Source organism: Vanacampus margaritifer, chromosome 7 (assembly GCF_051991255.1).
Source record: "Vanacampus margaritifer isolate UIUO_Vmar chromosome 7, RoL_Vmar_1.0, whole genome shotgun sequence".
Taxonomy (NCBI): Eukaryota; Metazoa; Chordata; class Actinopteri; order Syngnathiformes; family Syngnathidae; genus Vanacampus; species Vanacampus margaritifer.
Genome location: NC_135438.1, coordinates 19,191,624 through 19,214,262, shown reverse-complemented (window position 1 = coordinate 19,214,262; position 22,639 = coordinate 19,191,624). Strand labels below are relative to the sequence as shown.

The 22,639-nt window shown below is 38.4% G+C and overlaps 1 protein-coding gene across 5 annotated transcripts; it reads left to right on the top strand.

The window, feature by feature from the left end:
• The first annotated feature begins 807 nt into the window (after positions 1–807).
• armh3 (armadillo like helical domain containing 3) lies at positions 808–20,799 on the top strand. 5 transcript variants are annotated; one of them, XM_077571661.1, is made up of 27 exons: positions 808–869; positions 1,010–1,122; positions 2,407–2,499; positions 2,591–2,647; positions 3,195–3,341; positions 3,441–3,548; positions 3,629–3,721; positions 3,811–3,885; positions 3,964–4,050; positions 4,233–4,289; positions 4,816–4,859; positions 5,220–5,280; positions 5,377–5,423; positions 6,046–6,121; positions 6,402–6,495; positions 7,711–7,812; positions 7,974–8,032; positions 8,122–8,187; positions 10,220–10,289; positions 10,433–10,493; positions 10,574–10,662; positions 11,526–11,608; positions 12,050–12,176; positions 12,695–12,770; positions 14,625–14,703; positions 19,934–20,050; positions 20,167–20,799. In XM_077571661.1, the coding sequence occupies exons 3-27, from the start codon at positions 2,479–2,481 to the stop codon at positions 20,257–20,259; spliced, it is 1,989 nt and encodes a 662-aa protein (XP_077427787.1). In that variant the 5' UTR covers positions 808–869; positions 1,010–1,122; positions 2,407–2,478; the 3' UTR covers positions 20,260–20,799. The 5 variants fall into 5 exon arrangements, with proteins under 5 accessions (XP_077427787.1, XP_077427785.1, XP_077427786.1 ...); XM_077571659.1 differs by having other exon boundaries at positions 809–869; positions 2,390–2,499; XM_077571660.1 differs by having other exon boundaries at positions 835–1,122.
• The last annotated feature ends 1,840 nt before the right edge of the window (positions 20,800–22,639 follow it).

Sequence of the window (22,639 nt, the reverse complement as noted above, 5' to 3'; positions counted from 1 at the left end):
TACATGTATAGAAAAATACATTTTTCCATAACTATAGACTACATTGCCATTTTGTAACTATTAATAATCTTGCATTTATACAAGTATTTGAAATTCTTAATTGAGTTACACATTTTCAATTCACAGTTTCTATTTTAATAACATACCTGAAGGCTATATAGTACTAGTGATGATGAAAACAAAGCGTGTGATAAGGAGCTTATAGAATTAAATAAGCTTTATAAATATTTTTTAAATTTAAATTGCATGATTGTCATACTAGCAGTTGTCATACATAGGCTATACACTCATTGAAATGCACGACCAAGAAAACATCGCTTGCAGGATTAATATAAAATTTTAATCTAAGAATGAAAACAAGATTAAGATGCTGCATGTTAGAATATGTAAGAGTAATAATAAATTATGATATATTTGTACAATGGGTAGGAAGTATGTTGGCAGTGATATACAATATTTGCCATTAGTGATGCATTACAGTATATCCAACAATCTTTGTGTTGCACTGCAGAAATATCAGAAATGCCCGGATGTTCGGAATTGTCCATACATAGCAGTATTAGAAATATGAAAATAACACTGTGAGGAATCGCACACACAATGCAGTTGAAGTGAATGCTTAATTCTTATTGGATTACCAGGCTATGTAATAATTACTTTAATAATTTATTATTCAAAAAATATAACAGTAAGTAATGGTTCACGCGAGGTTAAAAAGCAGGGGTGGGGGTGCGAGTGTTGGAACGTGGCCAGCAGTGGCCGGAAACGGCGCTGATGTGTAAAACCCGGAAGTGGGATGTCCGTGGCATCGACCCCATAAGGCAGTACATACTTCTTGATTAAGACGCATTACTCAATGCTCCATGAAGGTAAAGACCAACAAGAACAACAAAAAGAAAAGCAATTAGCTAATAAAAAGTTATGGACAACGTTATAACAAGTTTATTTTATTAGGCAAAAATAACTGTTCAACAATGGCACTGTACTATATGTGTGTATCTGAGTGTAGTGACACTACAGACCGGTAGAAGGCTCCACACGAGTTAGCAGTATGCTAAATTGAAGTCAAAGAGCAGTTGTTGTGTCAAGGATTCATGAGCTACATCATACATTCAAAGTGAGGTAAGAACGAACACTTTCGTATCTATGCAGAAACGTGGCTAAATAATGCAACGCGATAATGACGTAAATTTCCACGACCACACGTTCCTTATAAAAGCTCGTTAAATGGATGCTAACCTCGCATTCTTGTCTTAATTAAGCTAGGCAGCATTAGCCGCAGATTCGCTAACCGAGAATTCAGAAGCAGGGTCTTAGTTGAGTATGTGGAAGAAAATGCATTCACTAACACGATGAACGGATTGTGTTTTATTCACAAATCAGGTCAAGTGTAGAAGACAGGTTAACAAACGTGTCTTTTTAGATAACGCTAGCTGATTAGCTGCTCATCCCATGCATCATGAGCGATTCCTTTCAGCCAACGTCAGCTGGTAAACAAGTAACTAGTAAGTAGTTAAGTAGCACAATTGCATTTCCGTGCGAAAATCCTGCCTTACATATTTTTTAAACTGCCAAATGACTGACTACTAGTCAGAGACGGGAGGAACATTAGGGGCAAAGTCAACCCACTTTTTGGTCTGCTGTTGATATGGCCCTTTGCTCCTTTTTCACATCACAACCCTTATTTATTGCACTTGGTGGTACCTATCTAAACATATGTTGCGTATCAGTACCGTAATTACATGTAGCAACACATTTTCAAAATAGACCCCCCAAAAATCTATAAACTGTCAGTGTAGTAGACAGCTCACATCACTTGCATCGTAAATCTTTTGGACAGTTTTAATTTTCTCGCCAACTATGACAACCTGCCTTCTGTACTTGTCACTGTTAGAAAATGGATGGATAGCCTAATATAAATACTGTGTGGCAGGTTGCCCTCATTGTTGGAAGAGCCCACTGAGCACTACCCTCCACCACACAATTTGTTCCTGCGCCTCTGGTACGAGGTGTTGAATTTCATAGTAGCACTGGTTTGAGCTTTTAAGAGTTGTTAACATCAGTGTTCTCCTATTCAAGACACTGTTCAAAAAGCAATTGATGTTCATATAAAGTACATTATGGTATTACAATTACATAGTAATATGTAGTATGACGCCACAACCGTCTCTTTACACTTTATAGGGGGCTTAACTGCTGACACTGACCTTATCGTACCCCACATTATCAAAAAAATATAGTACATACTTAAAAGTCCAAACAATTAGTACTGAACGATATAACATTCTAGATGATGATTAGTGTTGTCTAGCCATTACTCAGTGTCTACCATGTACCATATGAGAACTGTTTATATTCATATTATTTCCTTACGTGTCCATATCCTTAGACCTTGTCATGTCTCAGGTGGAGAAGAAGGCAGGTTTGCTGAGGAGGACGTCATCCTCCAAGAAACCACTGAAGGAGAAGGTCGTGTTGATGTATGATGAGATCTTTGCAGTGAGTATCAAGCATCACACACCCACATTATATCAACATGTATAATCATATTATTTTTGTAACTATTGCGTCACTCATATGTTTGTTTTAGAAAGAGGACCCAGCTAAGAACAACCCTCGCTTCTGGGATGAACTTTTTCTGATGAAGGTACATTATAGAGTCAATACTTTATGTGCAGTAATGTATGAATGTGATATTTATAAAATTAGCTGAATTATTTTATTTTATTAAATTACTTATCATATTAATAACTCATTATATTGTCTTTCACATAAGTAATAGTTAAGTTGGTTAAGGTTGTGCTCGTGATACGTTGAGTTTATTTTAGTATGTAATACCTCAAATTAGGCAATTATACCAGTCTTTTGAAAAATATAATTTATACAGAAATCAAATAGAGGTCATAATTCCATTGTGGTCCAAAAGGTCCGGAGTAAGATTAATAGTGAAACATGAACTAAAAACATGAGTTGACTGTCCTATAGGGCTAATTGTATAATTGGGGGGGGGGGCATGCCTTACAGTTACGAGAATAACAGAAATGGTGCCTAAAATAAGCAGTCAAAACGTGGTGCGGCTGATTAACTTGCATGGTCTGTATGCATTTTACATTGTTTTTGCTACTTGTCTATATTCCTCCTTCCAGTCATTTATATGCTTAGTGCATTTCAAAACAACATCCCTCATTTTCTAGGTGAACTTGGAGTACTTGGAGTCAAAGCTGGAGAGCGTCGATGGCGAGGAGGTGCAGCGGATTCAGGACAACATCAATTCTCTCTTCCATCACAGTGTTCAGGCTCTCGGAGAGGAACATCAGATCAAAGTGGTCAATGCTCTGCAGGTGACAAAATTGTTTGGAGTGCATTGAGTGCTGTATGTTTAATCTCTTAACCAAATTCTCGCTTTTTGCCACCCTCGTTCTCCCTTTCTGCTCTCCCAGACTCTATGTGCACTTTTCAGGGGAGTTCATCAAAAGAACAAGTCAGCGTCTGGCTTTGACATCATTAATATGCTTATGGGCTTTGACAAGGCGGAGCAAAGGATGAAGGTATGAGGGGAAAAACAATCTCTGATGGTTATGCATGAAAAATGTATGAAAAAAGGTTCAATCAATGGTTTTTGTTATAGGACCTGATGGAAAGACTGGACAGCCTCCTTTGTGGAGATGGCTCAGAGAGTCTGAAGAGCCTTTGTCTCAAACTTCTGCTGTGTCTAGTGACGGTGAGACATCACAACAATATGAAGAGTCCAGTTTTCACTATTACTGGCAGGGACAATTTTAAACTTGATAGTCCTGTGTTTGTTTGCAGGTAACAGACAATATTAGTCAGAACACCATCTTGGAGTATGTGATGATCAATAGCATCTTTGAAGCCATTCTTCAGGTAAGGATAAGGTGACCTCAATGGATGGACGGGTATGAATAATATATTTTGTGCAATTGTGCAATTCTGTCTCTGCAGATTCTTTCTGATGCATCCAGTAGAGGGCAGCATGGTTATGATGCTGTTGTTCTTCTGGCCCTTCTGGTCAATTACAGGAAGTATGAGGTTTGTTGTTTGACTGACTTGAAGCACCAATACAGTACTAGTAATGTAACAAATACAGAACCTTGGTTGGTCTAAGGCTGATTTTCTGCACTTCAGTGTATTTGTTAGTGTAGTTTACATTCTGTTTGTAAAATCCTTCAAGGCATCAAATTTCTTTGCTTTTCCCCCCGTCTGTCTGCCAGTCTGTAAATCCATATATCGTGAAGCTCTCCATTGTGGATGATGAGCCAACACTGGATGTAAGTATGTCATGTACAATGCTATACCAAAGCTTTAAGCTACCTTTACCTCTGAGGTTTGAATTACCTTTTATTTTATTTTTTATTTTTACACAGTGATTTGGAAATAGTCAAACAAAAAAAATCCTAGCTTTGTAGGGTGACAGTACATTCAAAGGAGAAACCATTCAATTTTGGTTGGGTTTGAGATAAAGATGCACATACAGCTAGCTATGCATTTATTTATTTTTAGTTGGTGGAAAGTCCACCCTTGGGTATAATAATAATAATATTAAAGAATCACATAACTTTCTGTTTGTTACCTCAATGTGCCAAGAAGTGGACATGAGGAGATGAACATAAACGTGATGCACTCCGATTTTTCCTTTTCATTTCAGCCATGGTGTAGGTTTGCACTCCACTGAGGGACATTTTAGTCTTACCTGTGGTCTTTACAGAATTGCTCACACATAACATATGTATGTCATCATGACTAAAATTGTAGACAGTTAATACCTAAACAATCTAATGTGTTTTTTTCTGTCAGGGAATGGGCCTTGTTGTCCACCACGCTCTAACAGAATATAACAGGTAAGATGTAATCATGATTACTTTCCATGTATAATAAAAACAAAAAAAACAATGTTGTACAATGATGATGTGTTATAAATAAATTTTCTATTTCTACAAGTCTAAAGCAAATAGTGAAAAAAGTTATTAATAGCTTGCTGTCCTTTGTCAGTCAGAAATGTTTTTGTATGCAGCAAGGTTTGGAATAAAAATGCTGTTTCTAAGTGATTGTATCAATTGTGTTAACAAATGCATCCAAGTAATGAGTGATCTGTTAATTAGTCTTTATTAATTAGTCTTTTTCTGACTCTACCTATCATTCTGCAAATGTCATTGCTTCCTTCTTCCTTTTAATTGTCCCTATTCATTCTCTTGCTACAGGCAGTATAAAGACAAAGAGGAAGAGCACCAGGGTGGCTTCTTCTCCACACTCACGAGTATGGTGGGTATTTCCTTCTTACAATTTATTGAAAGGAACGATGTGCAGATTTATATCGATGGTCATTGAGCAAAGCTATGTTTCTACATTTGTCCACAGGTGGGCAGCATGTTTATAGCAGATGCGGACGAGAAGCTTTCTGTTCAGTACGTGACAAGTAATCTTACTTTTTAGCAAAAAAAATTTCTTTGTTTCAGTAGTTTCAACAATTTTCTCTTTTAAGCGATTCTACCATTCTTCTGATTACAAAACAAAGAATTTTGCATTTCTTCCTCAAATGCAGCTACACACACGACACACGACACTCGCTTATAAAGAAGACTTAATAGTTTTTAGCCAAACTAATTTAAAGTAGAAAAGGTTGCCAACGTGGTGCCTATGGGCACCAGGTAACTACCAAGGATCACATGAGTAGCCCGCGGGCCTGTTCTAAAAATGGCTTACCAGTGATGTGACATTGTGATTATTTGAAATGTAAACACTGGCAGATTTATAGAAACAGGTTACATATTTATATTTATCTATTTCCTAATTATTGTGAGAAATGATTTTCATTGTTTTCATATAAGTGAGTATCAAAGTGGTAGACTTCATTTTAATCAGTACTCAAGAAGTAGCTATTAAACTTCAAAAAGGTTAGGTAGCTGAGTTTGTTTTGAACTTCACTGGAACAAATTGATCATTTTTCATGCCAAAGTTGTTGCTTTTGTTTGACCATTTCTCTCTTTCATTGAAAGTGCTGGCTTTGAATTTGCATTTTGTCTGTAGGACCAATGAGGCAATTTTGCTGGCACTGTATGAAGCCGTGCACCTCAACCGCAACTTCATCACTGTATTGGCACAGGTAACATTCAAACCTTTTCTAGTGGTTTGTACGTCTGTCCACACACATTGTTTTGCTATGTGTTAACTGTCATTAATTAGTCTGATTAAATCATTTAGTGAGTCATAACCTTTGAGATAATGGCGTTGGTCTTTTGGGACAACTTACAGTTGACTTCAAGTCTTCGTAGTCATTTCTAACGGCAATTGTTTTTCTCAGTGCACCGATGGAAACATGAGTCTGTTGTTCACTGAGTGACACTTTTATAATAACATCTTCCATGTTTTTGGTCTTTTCACAGAGCCACCCTGAGATTGACATTGTTGCTACGCCAGCCAGCCAGCCTCCGACCACACCGACAACGCCGCTTGGCACGACACCACCCTCACTAGACAGTATGTCATTCTCTTTTTTTTTCCTTTCTTGTTCTTACAACCGCAGAGCTGTTTTTTCCCCAATTAGTTAGGGAGCTATACCATAAGGAACAGCATGCTAAATTACTTTTAGTGCCTTAAAACATTTGAAGTTCTAGGATGAAAAAAGTAATTTCCCCTCCAGTGCCCCCAGCAAACTCCTGCTTTCCAATTTTAAGCATCTCAGAGCCTCCAAGGGAACTATGTATTTACAAAAGCTTGAAACCACAACTTGCCCTTTATACAATTTGGAAGCACCTGAAGGGGCCATAAAATGGAACAAAGCATTTTGGAAGCGTTTTAACATTAAGGGTCTCTGCCTCTTTACCTCAGTTTGAGCTTAACTGTGTTGCAACATTCATTTTTCATAACTACCTTACCAAACATTTTTGAACACACACAAGCAGCCTTTTCAAATATTTACTAGTTTATTTTAGAAAATTGAGTTGGTTCGGTTAACGGCCCTGCCAAGACAGCTGGAAGACACCTTTTTACTCATGTTTCTCATCGAACCAAACCACTTCATGTTTTGTGTTTCCATGTGTGGTTCATTTGGGATACACACACACACACACACACACACACACACACACACACACACACACTGTTACTCCTAATTGATGCATGTTTCTATCTGAGGCTGGTTTTCCCTTGGCTGCGAGCGCTATTTTCTCTATGAAATATTAACTCCTCTGTTAAGATTAACCTGCCACTTGAAGCCTGCATTAAAATCAGATCTTACTTAGCATGCCTGAATTCAGGAATGCAGGAAACAAACGCACCAGAACTCTGTACAGAGAGTGGGAAATGATCCTGTCCTGTGATCGGAGGAAGCTGGAAACAAATGAGAATTTGAGCGAAGGGGGCAAATAGAAACTGATTGATCATTACTGAAACAAACAGCTGCGGGCAGAGTTTAATTGTCTGGAGGTACTTGTCTCGACAACACAGCAGCTTCAGCGATGGATCTGAGATGTTCCTTCTCTTATCAGTGTTTGCCTGAATGAATACAGCCACTACAAGGCAGTGCTTTTACTTTTAGACGGCCGAGTCGAGGCTCAGTGGTTTTTAGATTAGGTTATCAAGGGAATAACTGACCTGGAACTGACTTGTGGTGAATAAAAGTCATTCAATAGAAGTTTTCCATACATGTACACCCAAATTGGTTGATGTCTTAATTGTTCATGGTCTGTGTAGTGATGAACAACCCAGAGCTGCCACTGGATCCCAACCTGCAGACAAGCAACCTTCTCATCACCTTCATCAAGTACGCCTCTATCGTAATGCAGGATACGAAAGGTAAAAAACACTTCATAATTATTTCCTACGCTATCCCCTTTCTTCTAAATGCTTCCTTTATCCCTCATCTTAACATGTACATATCCTTACTGTCATGTTAATGTACTGTATATAATTTGCACTGATCTCTTTCTCACGAATAAAATGTTACATGTTTTCAGATGAGCATCGACTCAACAGTGCCAGACTGTGCCTAATCATCCTCACATGTATAGCTGAGGTAGGAGCAGCGCACATATTTTGACATCCTTCAGTCACCCGAGCTCTGGATCTCGCTTGTGTTTACCACGTGATGTATGTGTGTGACAGGACCAGTATGCTGATGCCTTTCTGCACGATGATAATATGAACTTCAGAGTCAGTCTGCATAGAATGGTGAGTCTATAGTATGAAAATGTTGAATGGTTTACTGTGCGGGCCTGTGCTATCATCTTGTGTGTCGCAATGGTCATAGCTTTTGAAACCGTTATTTAAATCAGATCCAAATGAAGCATAGGTATTGTCATGAGCAAAACAGACATTTCTTGACAGGTGGACAGTTGCTTGGATTGATGGTCTTGCAAACATTTAATAATTGGTGGTTGCCGTTTGCTAGATGTTTTAACTTTATATTGAAGGTCTGCATAATACATGGTTTAATAACCTAATACTATTTTATTGGCATTTTTAATGGACAATTCCGGAGATGTAAGTGATTAACCCCTGGGCGTTATTATAGTTTGATTAAATTCTTGTAATTTTTGACAAAATCTGGCATTTCCTTTGAAGTGTGATAACTTAGTCATTTATGAATATTTTTTTCACTTTCAACCGCTCAAAATGTTCACTTGCATCAGACCTATCTATTCATATATAGTTTTTTTAAAAAAAGTTTTTTTTTTTTAATGCCCTCTATGGACAATAATAGCAGTATTATGCTAACAGCAAAATTAACTATGCTGTAAAAAAAAATAAAAATAAAATAAAGGTCTAATTTGAATATTTCATATGACATATTTAGAGGCTTGAATAAGTCCATAAAGTCATAACAATATAATTTTTTTATGCATGCCCAGTTTTTCACAATGGCATTTTTCTGAATAGCACAAAACTCTTGTAATTTTGTCAAAATCTGGCATTTCCTTTGAAGAGAGATAACTTAGTCATTTATGAATATTTTTTCGCTTTCAACCGCTCAAAATGTTCAGTGGCATCAGACCTATCTATACATATATATTTTTTATTTTATTTTATTTTTTTAATGCCCCCTATGGACAATAATAGCAGTATTATGCTAATAGCAAGACTAACTATGCTGTATATATATATAAAATAAAAGACTAATTTGAATATTTCATATGACATAGTTAGAGGCTCAAACAAGGTCATAAGTCATAATAGAATTTTTTTATGCATGCCCAGTTTTTCACAATGGCATTTTTCTGAATAGCACAAAACTCTTGTAATTTTGCCAAAATCAGGCATTTCCTTTGAAGTGAGATAACTTAGTCATTTATGAATATTTTTTTTCACTTTCAACCGCTCAAAATGTTCAGTGGCATCAGACCTATCTATACATATATAGTTTTTATTTTATTTTATTTTTTTAATGCCCCCTATGGACAATAATAGCAGTATTATGCTAATAGCAAGACTAACTATGCTGAGAGAGGTATTTGATTATTGTAATTCTCACAACAGCCTCATGGTGATCTAGTTTTATGGTCACACCTGAAGCCACTGTAAACCACTGGGTTAACCACTGGGCATTTCCCGTATTGAGAAGATATATAGGCCGTTTTGTGGAATGGACCTGACTGCTATTTATATAGCGCATTTTTTTTTTTAGCTATAGACCCCCAAAGCGCTTTACAAAGCCTCACATTCACCAATTCACATACCAGTGGTTGGCTGCTGCCACACAGGGCGCTGCCAGGTCCTCTGGGAACAAATCGGGGTGCAGTGTCTTGCTCAAGGACGCTTCAATGTGGTCACCAGGGGTGAAACCCGCAACCTCATGGATGGGAGACAACCACTCTACCACTGAGCCACGCCACTCCTAATGGTCCCAGCAGTAGTGCTAAGACTTACATTCATAATTTACCTAATGTGTCAAGGTTTTCAATTTTAACCTTCATGTTCACACTACAAAAACAAAATGAGTTAAGACAAGGAAGTATGTTGTCTCTTATGTTATTTAATGGTGTGGCCCCCAACCTTTTTTGTACCACGGACCGGTTCATACAAGTATATTGTCCTTTGCTGCCCTTGATGATTATTTTCTCGGTTATCATGAAATGCAGATATCCCTGTGTTGTGTTTCAAGAACTGTGAGCGGTTGTATGAACCATCAGACAATAAAGCCCAAAAGAAGACGTCCCTGTAACCTGTTCATGTCAGTACACTTAAATGTATTTCCCTTTTGCAGCCCATGAGGCACAGAAAGAAAGCCGTGGAGAAGAACATCCCTTGTCTGCCGCTGGTATGTGCGGTTCTAGGTAAGGCTTCGTTTATTTCCTGGTTATAGTTACACGGTGGTTACTTTTAAAAATGTTTTGTCGCCTGGGTGTTGCCGGCATTTTGCTAACGAAATATTAGCTTTTACAATTAACTTTTCAACTTCTTTTAAAACCTTCCATAGATCTGATGGTAGAATTTATCGTCACACACATGATGAAGGATTTCCCCATGGATTTATATTTGTGAGTAAACGGTACACACTCACGGCACACAAAATTACAGACATATCCGTCACATTTGTTTCTGTCTATGTCCTGATCAGGCGCTGTGTTCAGATTATTCACAAACTTCTCTGCTACCAGAAGAAGTGCAGAATCCGACTACACTACACTTGGAGGGAGCTATGGTCAGGTATGTACTTGATCACAAGGAAGTCATGTTAGCAACATAGCAGCCGTGGCTTGTTTACAGTGCTCGTTCATCTCGTTAGATGAGCCGTGGCTTTGGTCAGAGACTCGAAGGGAAGATGGATTAGTGAAGTGAGGCTGCATTTTAATTTTGATAGCAGTCATAAAAACTGCAAACTCCCCCTTTAAAGAAACTTTTTACTTTAAACTCAAGGTCACAATTTTGCTATCTTACATCTCCCCCCTTAGCTATGTTGGGAAATACAGTTTTTTTTAAAGATTTGTGTTGTAAATCTCTTGCTGCTTTAATTAGTTGTGCGTCCATGTTTAAGAGTTTACACCCTTTGCAAGCAAAACACAATTTCGCTCTGAAGTCGTTGCCATGTGCATTTGGAAATAAATTGCATCATTGAGTTTGGATAATGAGTCTCTAAAGAAAGCACAATCCATCGTGGTGGACTTGGTTTCAGCCTGGTCAACACAACACACGATCACATTCCACTTTTTAATGGTCCCATTGCGCTGTGTCTCATTAGAATACTGATTCCTCTAATCAGACCAATAATCAGCTTCATTCTCTGGATGGCGTCGCATTCCCTGCTTGTGGTAATGATAATAGAGTGAAAAGGAATGAATGAGTCAAATTAAACCGGCAGATGCGTGTCATCTTTCGGTGTGTTTTAAAACGCATGCTTCTTGATGCCCTTTTTAAAAACAACATTTTTTTTACATCGATTTCTCTATGCCCTCCATTATGTCTTAATCGCAATATTCAGTATACTGAACAAAGCTTGGTGCCACTATATTTCTTTGCTAAGATGTCTATCCACTCTGTTTTTTTGTTTGTTCTGGTCTACCTTTGCATAGCTCTTATCAACCTGCTAAAGTTCCTACTGTCAAATGAAACCACGCTGCTGGCTAAGCACAACATCTTTCATCTGGCACTACTGGTAAGAAACACACACAAGTGTTAAAAAAAAGACAAACAGCTATATTGGAATGTGTCAGGTCATTCTTCTGCGTGACTGAAGGGCACAAGTTTGAATTAAGAGGTGTGTCAGAAAGGTTCCAAGACTGATACTCACGCATCCTGGCTCCACATGATCCCACCCCCCCCCCCTTTCCAAGCTTAAGGGGGTCATTGAAGACCTCTTTTTGAAGACGAGCAAGACATCAAGATTCCCAGAAAAATCATCATGGCAGAGGAGGCTCAGAAAGTGTGTTAGACTTCCAGGATTATTGCTTCAAAACTTTGAGTTAGGATTTGAGACACCAGTCGTGTAACTATTCTGATACACCTTGTATTTTATTATAGGATGCAAATTAAGTTAATTACTTGAAAGCATAATAATTGTAGGCATAAATGTCTACCTTACCGTTTCCCTATCCAGGTGGTGAACCTGTTCAACATGTTCATCACATATGGCGACACATTTCTGCCCACATCTAACAGCTATGATGAGCTCTACTATGAGATTGTACGAATGCACCAAGTATTCGACAACCTCTACTGTATGGGTACGTTTACATTCTTAAAGCAATTATAAACCCAAGTCTACGTCCACTTGCTCAGGTTTTTCTATGGTTTCAAGCTTTAATTCAATGGTCATCCACTTCTTCTCAGTGCTCACTGAGAACCGTTAAAGAAGAAATAATTGGCCAAATACCTGTATTAATTTAATCGGTACATGCGAGCACAAAATGCTATCGACCAACAGCAAGGTAACCAGATAAAATGATGCCGGCTGCATGTTGTCAATTTGGCTGCTGCCATCTAGTGCCGGAGCGTCTAATGCTCACTCATTAGTCAGATTTTTGCTTGCAACTCAAAGCAAACGACTGAGCAAGAGCTTATAACGTAAAAAAAGTCTTAAGTGGAGAAACCACTGTATATTGTAGTTTGCCTTCTTTATATCTGCAGATAGCATGCAGCTACATGACAAGTAATTCTTGGTGTCCAGATTCTGCTTGTTAGTAAAAGAAAATTGTCATCATTTTTATTTATTTTTTTAAACCTGCTATGTGTTGTTTTCCAGTGCTGAGAGTGTCAACAAACACTGGCCAGTGGAAGGAGCCTGCGAGTAAAGTCACACATGCCCTTGTTAATGTTCGGTAATAAAACACACACACACACACACACACACACACACACACACACACACACACACACACACGCACACACACACACACACACGCACACACACACACACACACACACTTAACCACCTAAAATGTATGCAAGGGGAAAGAGTCCTATTGTGTGGCGTGTTGAACATATTGCAAAGAAGAATGTGTGGGAGGGTAATGTAAAAATGACTTATTTGTATTTAATTTAGAGCTGTTAAACTATTAAAATTTTTAATTAATCAGATTAATCACATCTTAGAATTTTGATTAATCACTTTATTATAAAAGCTTTTTGTCAACAGTTATGTTAATTCTTTCAACATTTAATGTTGTATGCAACATTTTTTGATGCCCTGCATACTCTCATCCTCCTCTTTTTCTAATCAGTTAATTATTTGCATAATTTAAAATGGGAAAAAAAATGACCCCGATATTTTGAATTTAACAAATATTCTGATTGTCATACGCAAACATTTATTAAATGATTTGCTTTAATGCATGTAGTTATGTTTATTGCTCAAACACAACCTGTGCTACCTTTAACGTAACCATCCGCTGTCCGCTAAAGGATCATCTGCGGTCAAAATTAATAGTGTGATTAATCTGCGTTAATACATGATTAATGCGATCATTTTTTTTGTGATTACTCAATGAGTTAACGCTTTAACTTTGACAGCACAAATTTAATTATATTCCTCCATCCCAACTTAATCCCTGTTTGAACTTCCTCCACCTCTCCCCTGTGTCCTTCAGTAGGATTCAGACGCATACCGTCATTTCCCAGTCATAAAGTCATTCCTCATCCAAGATGCTCTGGGGTCACCCTGGCTTTGAGGTCTCTCTGGTGCTCATATGAGCTGGTTTCTTCCTGAGGTTTCTTTCACCTAATCACTTGCGTTCTCCACAGAGCCTCAGCTGCTTATATTGGGAGGTGTAAAGGTTGAAAGGAAGGCAGCTGGATATGAGTGTCAAGGAATAATTTTACCAAAGCATAGATAAATAAAGGCATGGAGGAATAAAGTAGTCAGATAGTCGATGGTGAAATTAAACCAATTTGATTTCTCCCCATCATCGCCTCCCGACATTCAATCGCCTACCAAACGTAAATGACAGCAGAAAAAACATGGCGCACAATTTGCTGCGTTACTGTCACGAGAATTTATTTGCTATTTAACGCCAGTACAAGCTGAACCCATTGCAGCTCATGCTTGTGCTTATGGCATCAATTTATATTTGGCCTATAAAACTGTTCATTCCATGAAATTGAATGCGAATGCCTTTTTTTTTTCATTTTGTGTGCTCCCTAAATAAAAAGCAGCCAATTAGATCCAGTCAAATAGAAATAAGGTGCAGAGCAAGTCAACTGTTGCAAAGCTGCTTTGTTGTCAAACCTGCACAACTGTCATATGTTACCTGGGTACACAAGACTAAAGGTGGGAGTCACTGCTCCACTGCATATGTAATTAATGTGCAATGTTATAAATGTAGCCAAATAAAAAAAACTCATGAATTTATTTTAGTTTTTGTGCTTAAAGATTTTTTTTAAAGTTTTCATCTTGATGCGATTAGACAGTCTTTGGTGTGCAGTCTGCCCACTCTGCTGCAATCTCCTGACCCTTGACCTCATCTCCCTCCTCTGAGATGAATTGGAGTCAGACTGTGAGCCAGGTCTTCATCAGCTTCTTGTGGCCCTAATGCTCTTGCGGGTGTTTGGGAGCAAATCCCTGCAGCCTGCTTCCAAAATCGTCATGAAAGCTTTTGCAGCAGCAGATTTCATTTGTGTAACTAGTGAATGAGGTGTACGGTCACATGTGTAACATGTTCATTTTTGTCTTTAAGGGCAATCATCAACCATTTTAACCCCAAGATTGAGTCATATGCTGCTGTGAACCACATCTCGCAACTGTCAGAGGAGCAGGTAACAGAACTCATTCATGCCAAAGTGTCAGCATCTCGTGGGTATTTGGGCTGGTTGTGGGATTACATCAAATTCAGACTGGACTTATTGATACAATTAGTGTTAATTTTATCCGCCATTTTAAAATTTAGTCCAATTTTTCTTCCAGTTTCAATCACACTTTTTATCATTGTTAGTCAACCTCATCCCGTTTTTATTTAGTCTATTTGTAGTCAACTATAAATCTGGCATTTAGTCTTTTATTTTAGTGCAAGAAAGCAACATTTTATTCGTCTAATTTTAGTCAACAAAAACTCAACGTTTTAGTCAAATTTTAGTCAGGAGAATCATTTTACCTCTATATATTTTTTTGTCAGCAGATTATGTTGACACACAATTACAGTACAGTATATCAACATGCTATGAGCTAGTATGTTAGCCAGCATTAGTTAGCTGTCGGATTAACATTAGTGTTGGAACGTTATAGCCCTTGGAATAATGTTACGTTACAGCTATAATTGACTTTTCTTCTCTCCCCCTTTTTTTTTACCTTTTACCGTGAATCCACCTCCTCTTCCATGTGTTTGTGGATGTTGCACTCGCTAGCTGCATGTGTCACAGTGACAGATTAGCAGAGACAAGATTTTACAAAATCATATAATTTTCATTTTGTCTTTGTTTATGAACTAAAATGTGCATAGATTTTAGCCCAGTTTTTATTAAGTACATTTTCCTCTCCTTTTCATTAGTCGACGAAAACCTGATTTAGTCCCAGTAATTGTATATTAATTAGGGTTTTAGTCTAGTCTAGTTTTAGTCCGGTGAAAAATGGGTGTTGACGAAATTAGTTTTGTTTAGTTTTCATTGACAAAATTAACACTATAAAAATCAACAAATTTAACAGCGTTCCTAAATAACCGAAACTTAGAGCTACACACTACTAATGTTATGTTATTAAGGTTCATTCAAGTTAATCTCACTGATGTGCGTTACATTGTGCAAGGGCCATTTTGCAACGATTGCATATCACGGTTCCTCGAGGCAGTGAAAATTCCTCAAACTTTTTTTTTTTTTTACACAAGGTACTCAAATTACTTAAGTACTCGTTTCAGCGCTAGATACTATATGTGCCCTGTGATTGAGCGAGGGTGACTGCTCACCCACAACCCAAATAAGGGCAAGCGCTATAGAAAATGGGATGGAAGGATATATAGTCGGGGCCAAGAAAATATCCCCCGCACCATTGCATCACCAGCAGCCTGAACTAACCATTATGCATCAGTCTACCCCTCTTAATGATGCAGCAGAAATGGAAACTCATCAGACAAGCAATGCTCTTTCCATCTTGTAGCAGCTCCTTGAGTATGGTCACATTTAAGATCAGCCTGTGTAAAAGGAAATGTTTTTAGCTCACACCTGGCGTGGTCTTCCCCTGAAGCCAATTTTTTGGGGGGAAAAGTTGGCTTTTGCCAGCCATCAACTGACTTTCTTAGTAAATTCTACTAATTGTTGTGACAAACCTTGTAGATTTTCAGAAATAATTATTAGCCCATCTGGCTCCTTCCTAAATCAGCTCTCTTGTGTATTATGATGCTTAGTTTGGAATGGGAGTAGAGTAGGCAATGTGTTCAAATAGTGTGACTTGCTGCCATTTCATTGCCAGATGTGTTTTCAGTTTACCTACAGTAAAGGCTACTTGGTATACAAAACACATCTGGGGCCTCATTTATAAAGCTTGCTACGATCAAAATGAGGCCAAAACTTTGCGTACGAACATTTCTGCGCCAGAGTTGGTATTTATAGAAAATAAACTAAATGTGAAACTTTACGCGGCGCCACGTCAAGTCTGGACCTACCGTACGCAATCCGCACATTCTGGAGACATGGAAAAAAAGTGACACAAACAGCTTTGTGGTACATTTCGATTCCTCAAACGCCAAGTATGCTGGATGTTGGGTCACATTAATGTTTGTTTTGCTCCAGACTTGCTTGAAGTACACCGCGGAGCAGAAAGCACACGAATGAACTTAATTAAACATTTTAAACGCTCGTCTTCTCTCAGTGATCTTGAAAAAGCCCCATGCAATAAATCATATTAATGACAACTAATGTGGACAAATACTGCACGCATTACATCATCGCGTCGCGCGACAATTTACGCGCTTACAGTAATTTCACCCGCCTGTCGGCACAAATGTCTTTGCAGTATAAAAGCCTATATAAAACTATGATATTGACACGGATAAAAATGAGCTCGAATACAGTCAGGTACAAGCATCTTTGCTATGGAGCGCTTAATTGTTCTGCAAATAACTACATGAAGGGAAAAAAAGCATCAATAAAGTCTTTCATAAGCAGCCCACACAGCCGTGGTGATGTTCAATGAAGATCCATAAGCAACACATTGGGAATAATAATAATAGATACTAATAATAATAATAATAATAACAATAATAATGCGACCTATTGATTGCCTAATGTTTGCCTCTGCAGTGACAGCTCAATTTCCCTACAGTGCATTAAGTAAAGACAATAAGATTGGTGAAATTATTTCTTTATGTTCACCTTTGTTCAAACCAAATTATTATTATTTTTAGTATTGTATTTGTCTTTTTTTTTTTTTCTTTTTTCTTTTTTGCCGCATTTCACCCTGCGGCCAAGAATTGTGGCCAATAATCACGGCCTTCCGTAACACGACCTCTGCATTGAGGGGTTTCATAATGTGCATCTTTGTATTTTTCAAATCTTTTTTTATTATTATTATTCACACAAAAATTCATTGTAGCCTACATCATGGTGAAGTTCGCCTTCTTTCTTGCCTTTCCCTGTCCGTCATCCATTGTTTTGATTTGATGATCTCCGTCACATGCTGCTTATGAATATGCAAATCCATTAATGAGTAGATTTGCATTTCCTAATATGGGGGGAAATAGGCAGACTTATTTGAATCAGCTGCGCACACCGGTTGGGACGTGTGGGAATTTGCGTGCAGGTGTGCGTATATGTGTCTACGCATGGATTTATAAATCTCAATTTTTTTCTGCGTACGTTAAGTTTGGGTTTCGTTCGTAAGTACTTTTGTACACAGGCGCTCACGCACAGTTTTATAAACGAGGCCCCTGGACTTACTTATTTAGTCTTACAAACATCAAATGAAATCTTTTGCAGGCACCCATAAACACTAAATGACTTTTTTTTGTCATTAAGGAAGAGCCGCATGTACAGATGCCGAGACAAGCTCATTAAAGTCAGAGAGCACAGCGAGGATAGAAAAAACATTTTTCAAAATGATAAAGAATGATGGATGTGGTCATTATAATCCCACTATACTCTTATCTGTTTGACTTAAACACAACAAGCAAGCAAGGAAAATGGAAGTGGCGAAGACTGAGCTGCTCGCTTCATTCACACTGTGTGACAACAAGTTCAAAATGAGACTAAAGAAGCCAAATTGACTCATGCTTCAAAATTGTCGTACTGACTGCAGGCTGTTGAATTTCTTCTGATACTGACTGCTTTTGGGGCTCATTTAAACCGTGGATCCGCAAATGCAACATTAAGTCGTGAATTTCCCTACTCTGCCTTGAGTGAACAAACATACCAAGCTGTACAGCATTTTCTCGCCGTCTTCATTCCCGTGACACACGAAGATTGATGATGTCCACAACCACAGATCAACATTAAAATGAAAACACAGCCCAGCACGGGGCCGGTTGCGTTGTTTGTTGTTTGAGATAAGAAAAAGCGCGAGGTTGACGTTTATGCTCGATGATGCAGAGCGTCGCCTCGGAGGAGAGTTGTAGCCTCTTTGCTCAACCGTCACGTGAGCCAGCTTCTCTGGATTCTTTTTTCATGCTCTGTTTACGTTCCTTCCATTTTTCCATTCTTCTCTGCTTCCAGCCTGTTTGTCACAGCTGACGCTTCTCCTCTGACTGTCCCACCTCCCGGCAGTTTCAACTCTAACATGCTTTTCATTTCTTTGCCTGGGGGGCACATTAACTGAGGTTATCATCCTAACATGCCTCACGCAGGCATGGGAGGAATTTTTCATCACAGTGCCATTTTACAAATAAAAATGTGTGCAGAGCTTCAGATTAATCAAAGTAAAATTAGTGATAGTATGTTTTTTTTCAAGGTCGATACCGATTATTAGTAGACTAGGAGATCGTTAACTGATATTTCAAGCCGATATTCATTTGCAAAAGAAAATATTAAAATATAAAACTTTTAAATTTAAACGTATAAAGAATTGACAGCTTAATTTAAAAATGATAACAAAAATTGCAGGGAGCTTCCAAGGTCATCAGTATGTAAATTATAAACTTAACAAGTAAATAGTTCCCTAAAGTTTACTACTGTAAATAGTTTTCCAAAATTTCAACATAGTTTCTTAATTTTTTTTAAATGTTATTTTATTTTGAAATAAAAGGTGTAGGGAGTTCCCAGTGTCAGCATAATTTTTGTAAAGTGGAAATTTAAATAAAACCATAAATTAAAAGTGTGTATTTCACTGAGCAACAAATACATGTGAATGTAGCTGTTTGGGGTTTTCATCAGGGTTCGTCCAAGGGTTCAAAAGATCTTCGCAGACAGTGAAAATTTGTTGTTGAACATCTTATAAATCCTGATGAAAAAATTTTCTACATTCGCAAGCATAAGATGCCAGCTTTATCAACTTATTGATTTGTTAAAAGGCCGATGTCGAGTCAAAATTAAAATTTCTAATAAGAGTGATGGCTCAGCTGTTTTAGCCGCACTCCACGTCATGTGGTGAACCAAGCTACACTTAACATCAATATGTTTCCACGTGTCCACATTTTTTGTTTGCGGAGGGAAAACGTTCCAGTGCGAACGTTTCATGCTGTGTTCGGGGGTCATTAATAAAATCATGAAAAACGTGCGCATTAGCGCCTATTTCACGGATGAGAGGCTAACTGTCAGGGGTGGAGCTGTGGAAAATCTTTGCACAATTAGCTCTGATTTCACTCCAGCTTCTCAGCTGGACAAACACACACACGTCGAGTTTTATCATTTGGAATAAAAGCTGCGAGCATGATGCACTAATCGGAGCAGAAGAGTGGAAAAGGAGAAGAGCTAGAAATAGCTTATAGGGAGCCAGCGGACGACGACGATGATGATGATGATGATGCATGTGAACCCTCATAAATAAAATGTTGAGCTGAAGTATTCAACCCTAATAAATATTTGACTGTTTGATGCAGTGTCTCTCTTTTGCCTGCGGGTGCGTTAGGTGTTGGAGGTGGTGCGCTCCAACTACGACACCCTGACACTCAAACTGCAGGACGGTTTGGACCAGTTTGAGAGATACTCGGAGCAGCCCAAAGAGGCGGCGTTCTTTAAAGAGCTGGTAAGACAAAAGAAGTGCACCATCAGCAATGCTGCCTTCCATTTGTTGCGTTATTTCAAAATGACTTGCATGTAGTGCCGTCACTTGTCCGTGACGTGTCCCGGGTGTGTCCTCAGGTGCGCTCCATCAGCCTGAATGTGAGGAAAAATGTGTCTTTGAACACCCTGAGTCAGGATGTGCTTCTCAAAGAGTTCTCCAGCATCTCCTGAGAAGCTTCCCCGTGTACAGATCACGCTCACTTGAACGTGTCCTCTTCATTCCTCTTGGACGATTGAAACTTCTCTCGCGGGCCGGAAGCACTTTCTCTCCAGGATGGCTGTACAGTGCGTGCGTGTGTGTGTTGGTGCAGGTGCGGGCGGGTGTGGCTCCTTGTGGCTGGACTGTTAACAGGCTCGAATGTGAGGCATGCAAATCGTTTGAAGAAATATTTTTAAGAGAGTTGCACTGCCGCCTGCTGTGATTGGGTGTGTCGTAACTTATTTCTCTACTTTGCGCTTCAAGTTCTGCACGCGTTCAATTACATTTCAAGTATTTTCACTTGGCACATTTTGCTGATAGAAGACGAGTAATGAATGCTCTGAATTAGCAAAAGGAAGCCATGACTAACTACTGTGTATCTTACCAGTCATTTCTTAAGTTTAACTAAACTGAGTATGGTGAGGTTTTTTTCTCTTCTTAATAGGTATATCTTGTTTCCACATTGATTGATTTTTCAAGTCTGACTAATAAAAAAAAAATCTATACATGCATATGGGTTTCTCATTCATTCATTGTCTGTAATGTACAGTATTTGTTCTTTATTGAATCCTTCTTTTACGCTTGTATTTGTTCCTGTTTATTCTGTAAATAGAGCACAGGTGGATACATTCAGAAAAATGTTATCCAAATGCTGCAAAAGTGCACTTAACATTTGAAGACTGTTTTTTTTCTTTCGGGCAGAAAGCTTCAAATTTGCTCATTTAAGTCAATTAAAGAAGCAGCCATAATAGCCGTTGAAATATGGAGGACCTTTGTATGTGTTTATGGTCGGACTAGCTTGACTTCACTGCAGGAAGTGTGCAATCAGTTGACAATGTGAATGCAAGTGTGAATTTTTGTGTGCCCTGCGATGTAGCAGCCATCGATGGTGTCGTTTGCTTTTGCCAAGCTAACCTGAATCCCGTTCAAGATAAGAGGCTTAGCGTATGGATGGATGTGTGTTTAAGTGCATACCAAGCCAAACGTTTTTACCGCGACAATGCATTAACGCTGCTGAGTATTTGGATTGTTGCATTTAGGCATATCGGCTTTCTCATCAAATTTTCATCCAGACGGAGATTGCCTACTTTGTCTCTGCTGATCCTCCTCCATGTGCCCCTCCTTTGTTTCACAACACAAGAGCGAAAACTTCTCCTGAAGACGAGCTGCACAGAATTGTTTTCTTTTTTTGGGGGGGGGGGGGCATCATCCATGTATAGCAGTCAAGCTGTGTTTGCTCACTCATTTGTGCACAAATACTGCATTTGTCTCCAACTTCACATTGAACCCAAAAAGAGCACAACAAATACTAAGCGATGTGCTGTAAATGTCCTGATCACAGGTCACACAGTACAAATACGAACGCTGGATGGTGACACAACTCAACACACTTTACAGTAAGCAGCAGTTTGGCAAATAGTGAACCGTTAATCATTTTTTGAAAAGTCTTCAAGCTGTTTAATGCTGCTCTCGGTTGGTGTTTACTTTCAATTAAACTACTGTATACATTAAACAGACAACCACAGTCAAACAACTGTCTAGAAAGGCCCCGCTATCTTAATGCTAATGCTAATTAGCATCTATTTTTCTGTGCTTTGCTTTCTATGATTTACCTAATTTCCTTTGAGACAGGCTACACTATTTACAAAAAGGAAAAAAGGTTAACGGGTAGATTTTCAAGATGAACCAAAACTGCACTACCTTTACAGGTGAGCATAATTTGACCTTCTCTAAAAAAACGTTTAAAGCATAGGCCTGTGTCCAAATGTTCAATATTTCATTACTATTTGCACAACTTGCTATTTATTCTCCAATACGGAAGCGTGGAACTGTCAGTGTGGTGGAGTGTTTTGACTGGGCTATGTCGTTCGAACGTACTGGTCAATTTGGCGCACGCGCAAATGTGGCATTACTCCGTGGCTTTTTTTTTTATTTATTTTTTTAAATTATGCTGCCTTCATGTAGTATCGAAATTATAGTAAATACCATAAGTCGAGTATAAAATTGCACGTGAACACCCCCTCATGTTGTATTTTCTACTGGGCAACTATTTTGATACCCGAGGTTCCGAGTTGAGAGAACTTATTCAATGACTATAACAACAAAATCACATGAACAGAACACGGTCGTAATTAGGAGTTTCCGAGTGGTAAAGTCCATCTTTCCCATAGCACGTGAAGGCAGGGTTATGTTTGGATCTTTTGGGGAACAAAAAAACAAAAAAAACAAAACAGTTGCCAAATCTAGCAACACAATGAATTAACTCATAAAATTATATAAATTAAAATTAGATCAGATCGACCACGTGTGACATTATAGTCCCCTCGTGATCGGACGAGTCGAGCAAACGGT

Bases quoted from the DNA above. Each gene is read 5' to 3' on its own strand.
- armh3 (XM_077571657.1), top strand. From the start codon at position 1,460: ATGAGCGATTCCTTTCAGCCAACGTCAGCTGGTAAACAAGTAACTA. The intron at 4,860-5,219 runs GTAAGATGTAAT...CTCTTGCTACAG, and splicing joins GCTCTAACAGAATATAACAG to GCAGTATAAAGACAAAGAGG. The intron at 12,177-12,694 runs GTACGTTTACAT...GTTGTTTTCCAG, and splicing joins CGACAACCTCTACTGTATGG to TGCTGAGAGTGTCAACAAAC.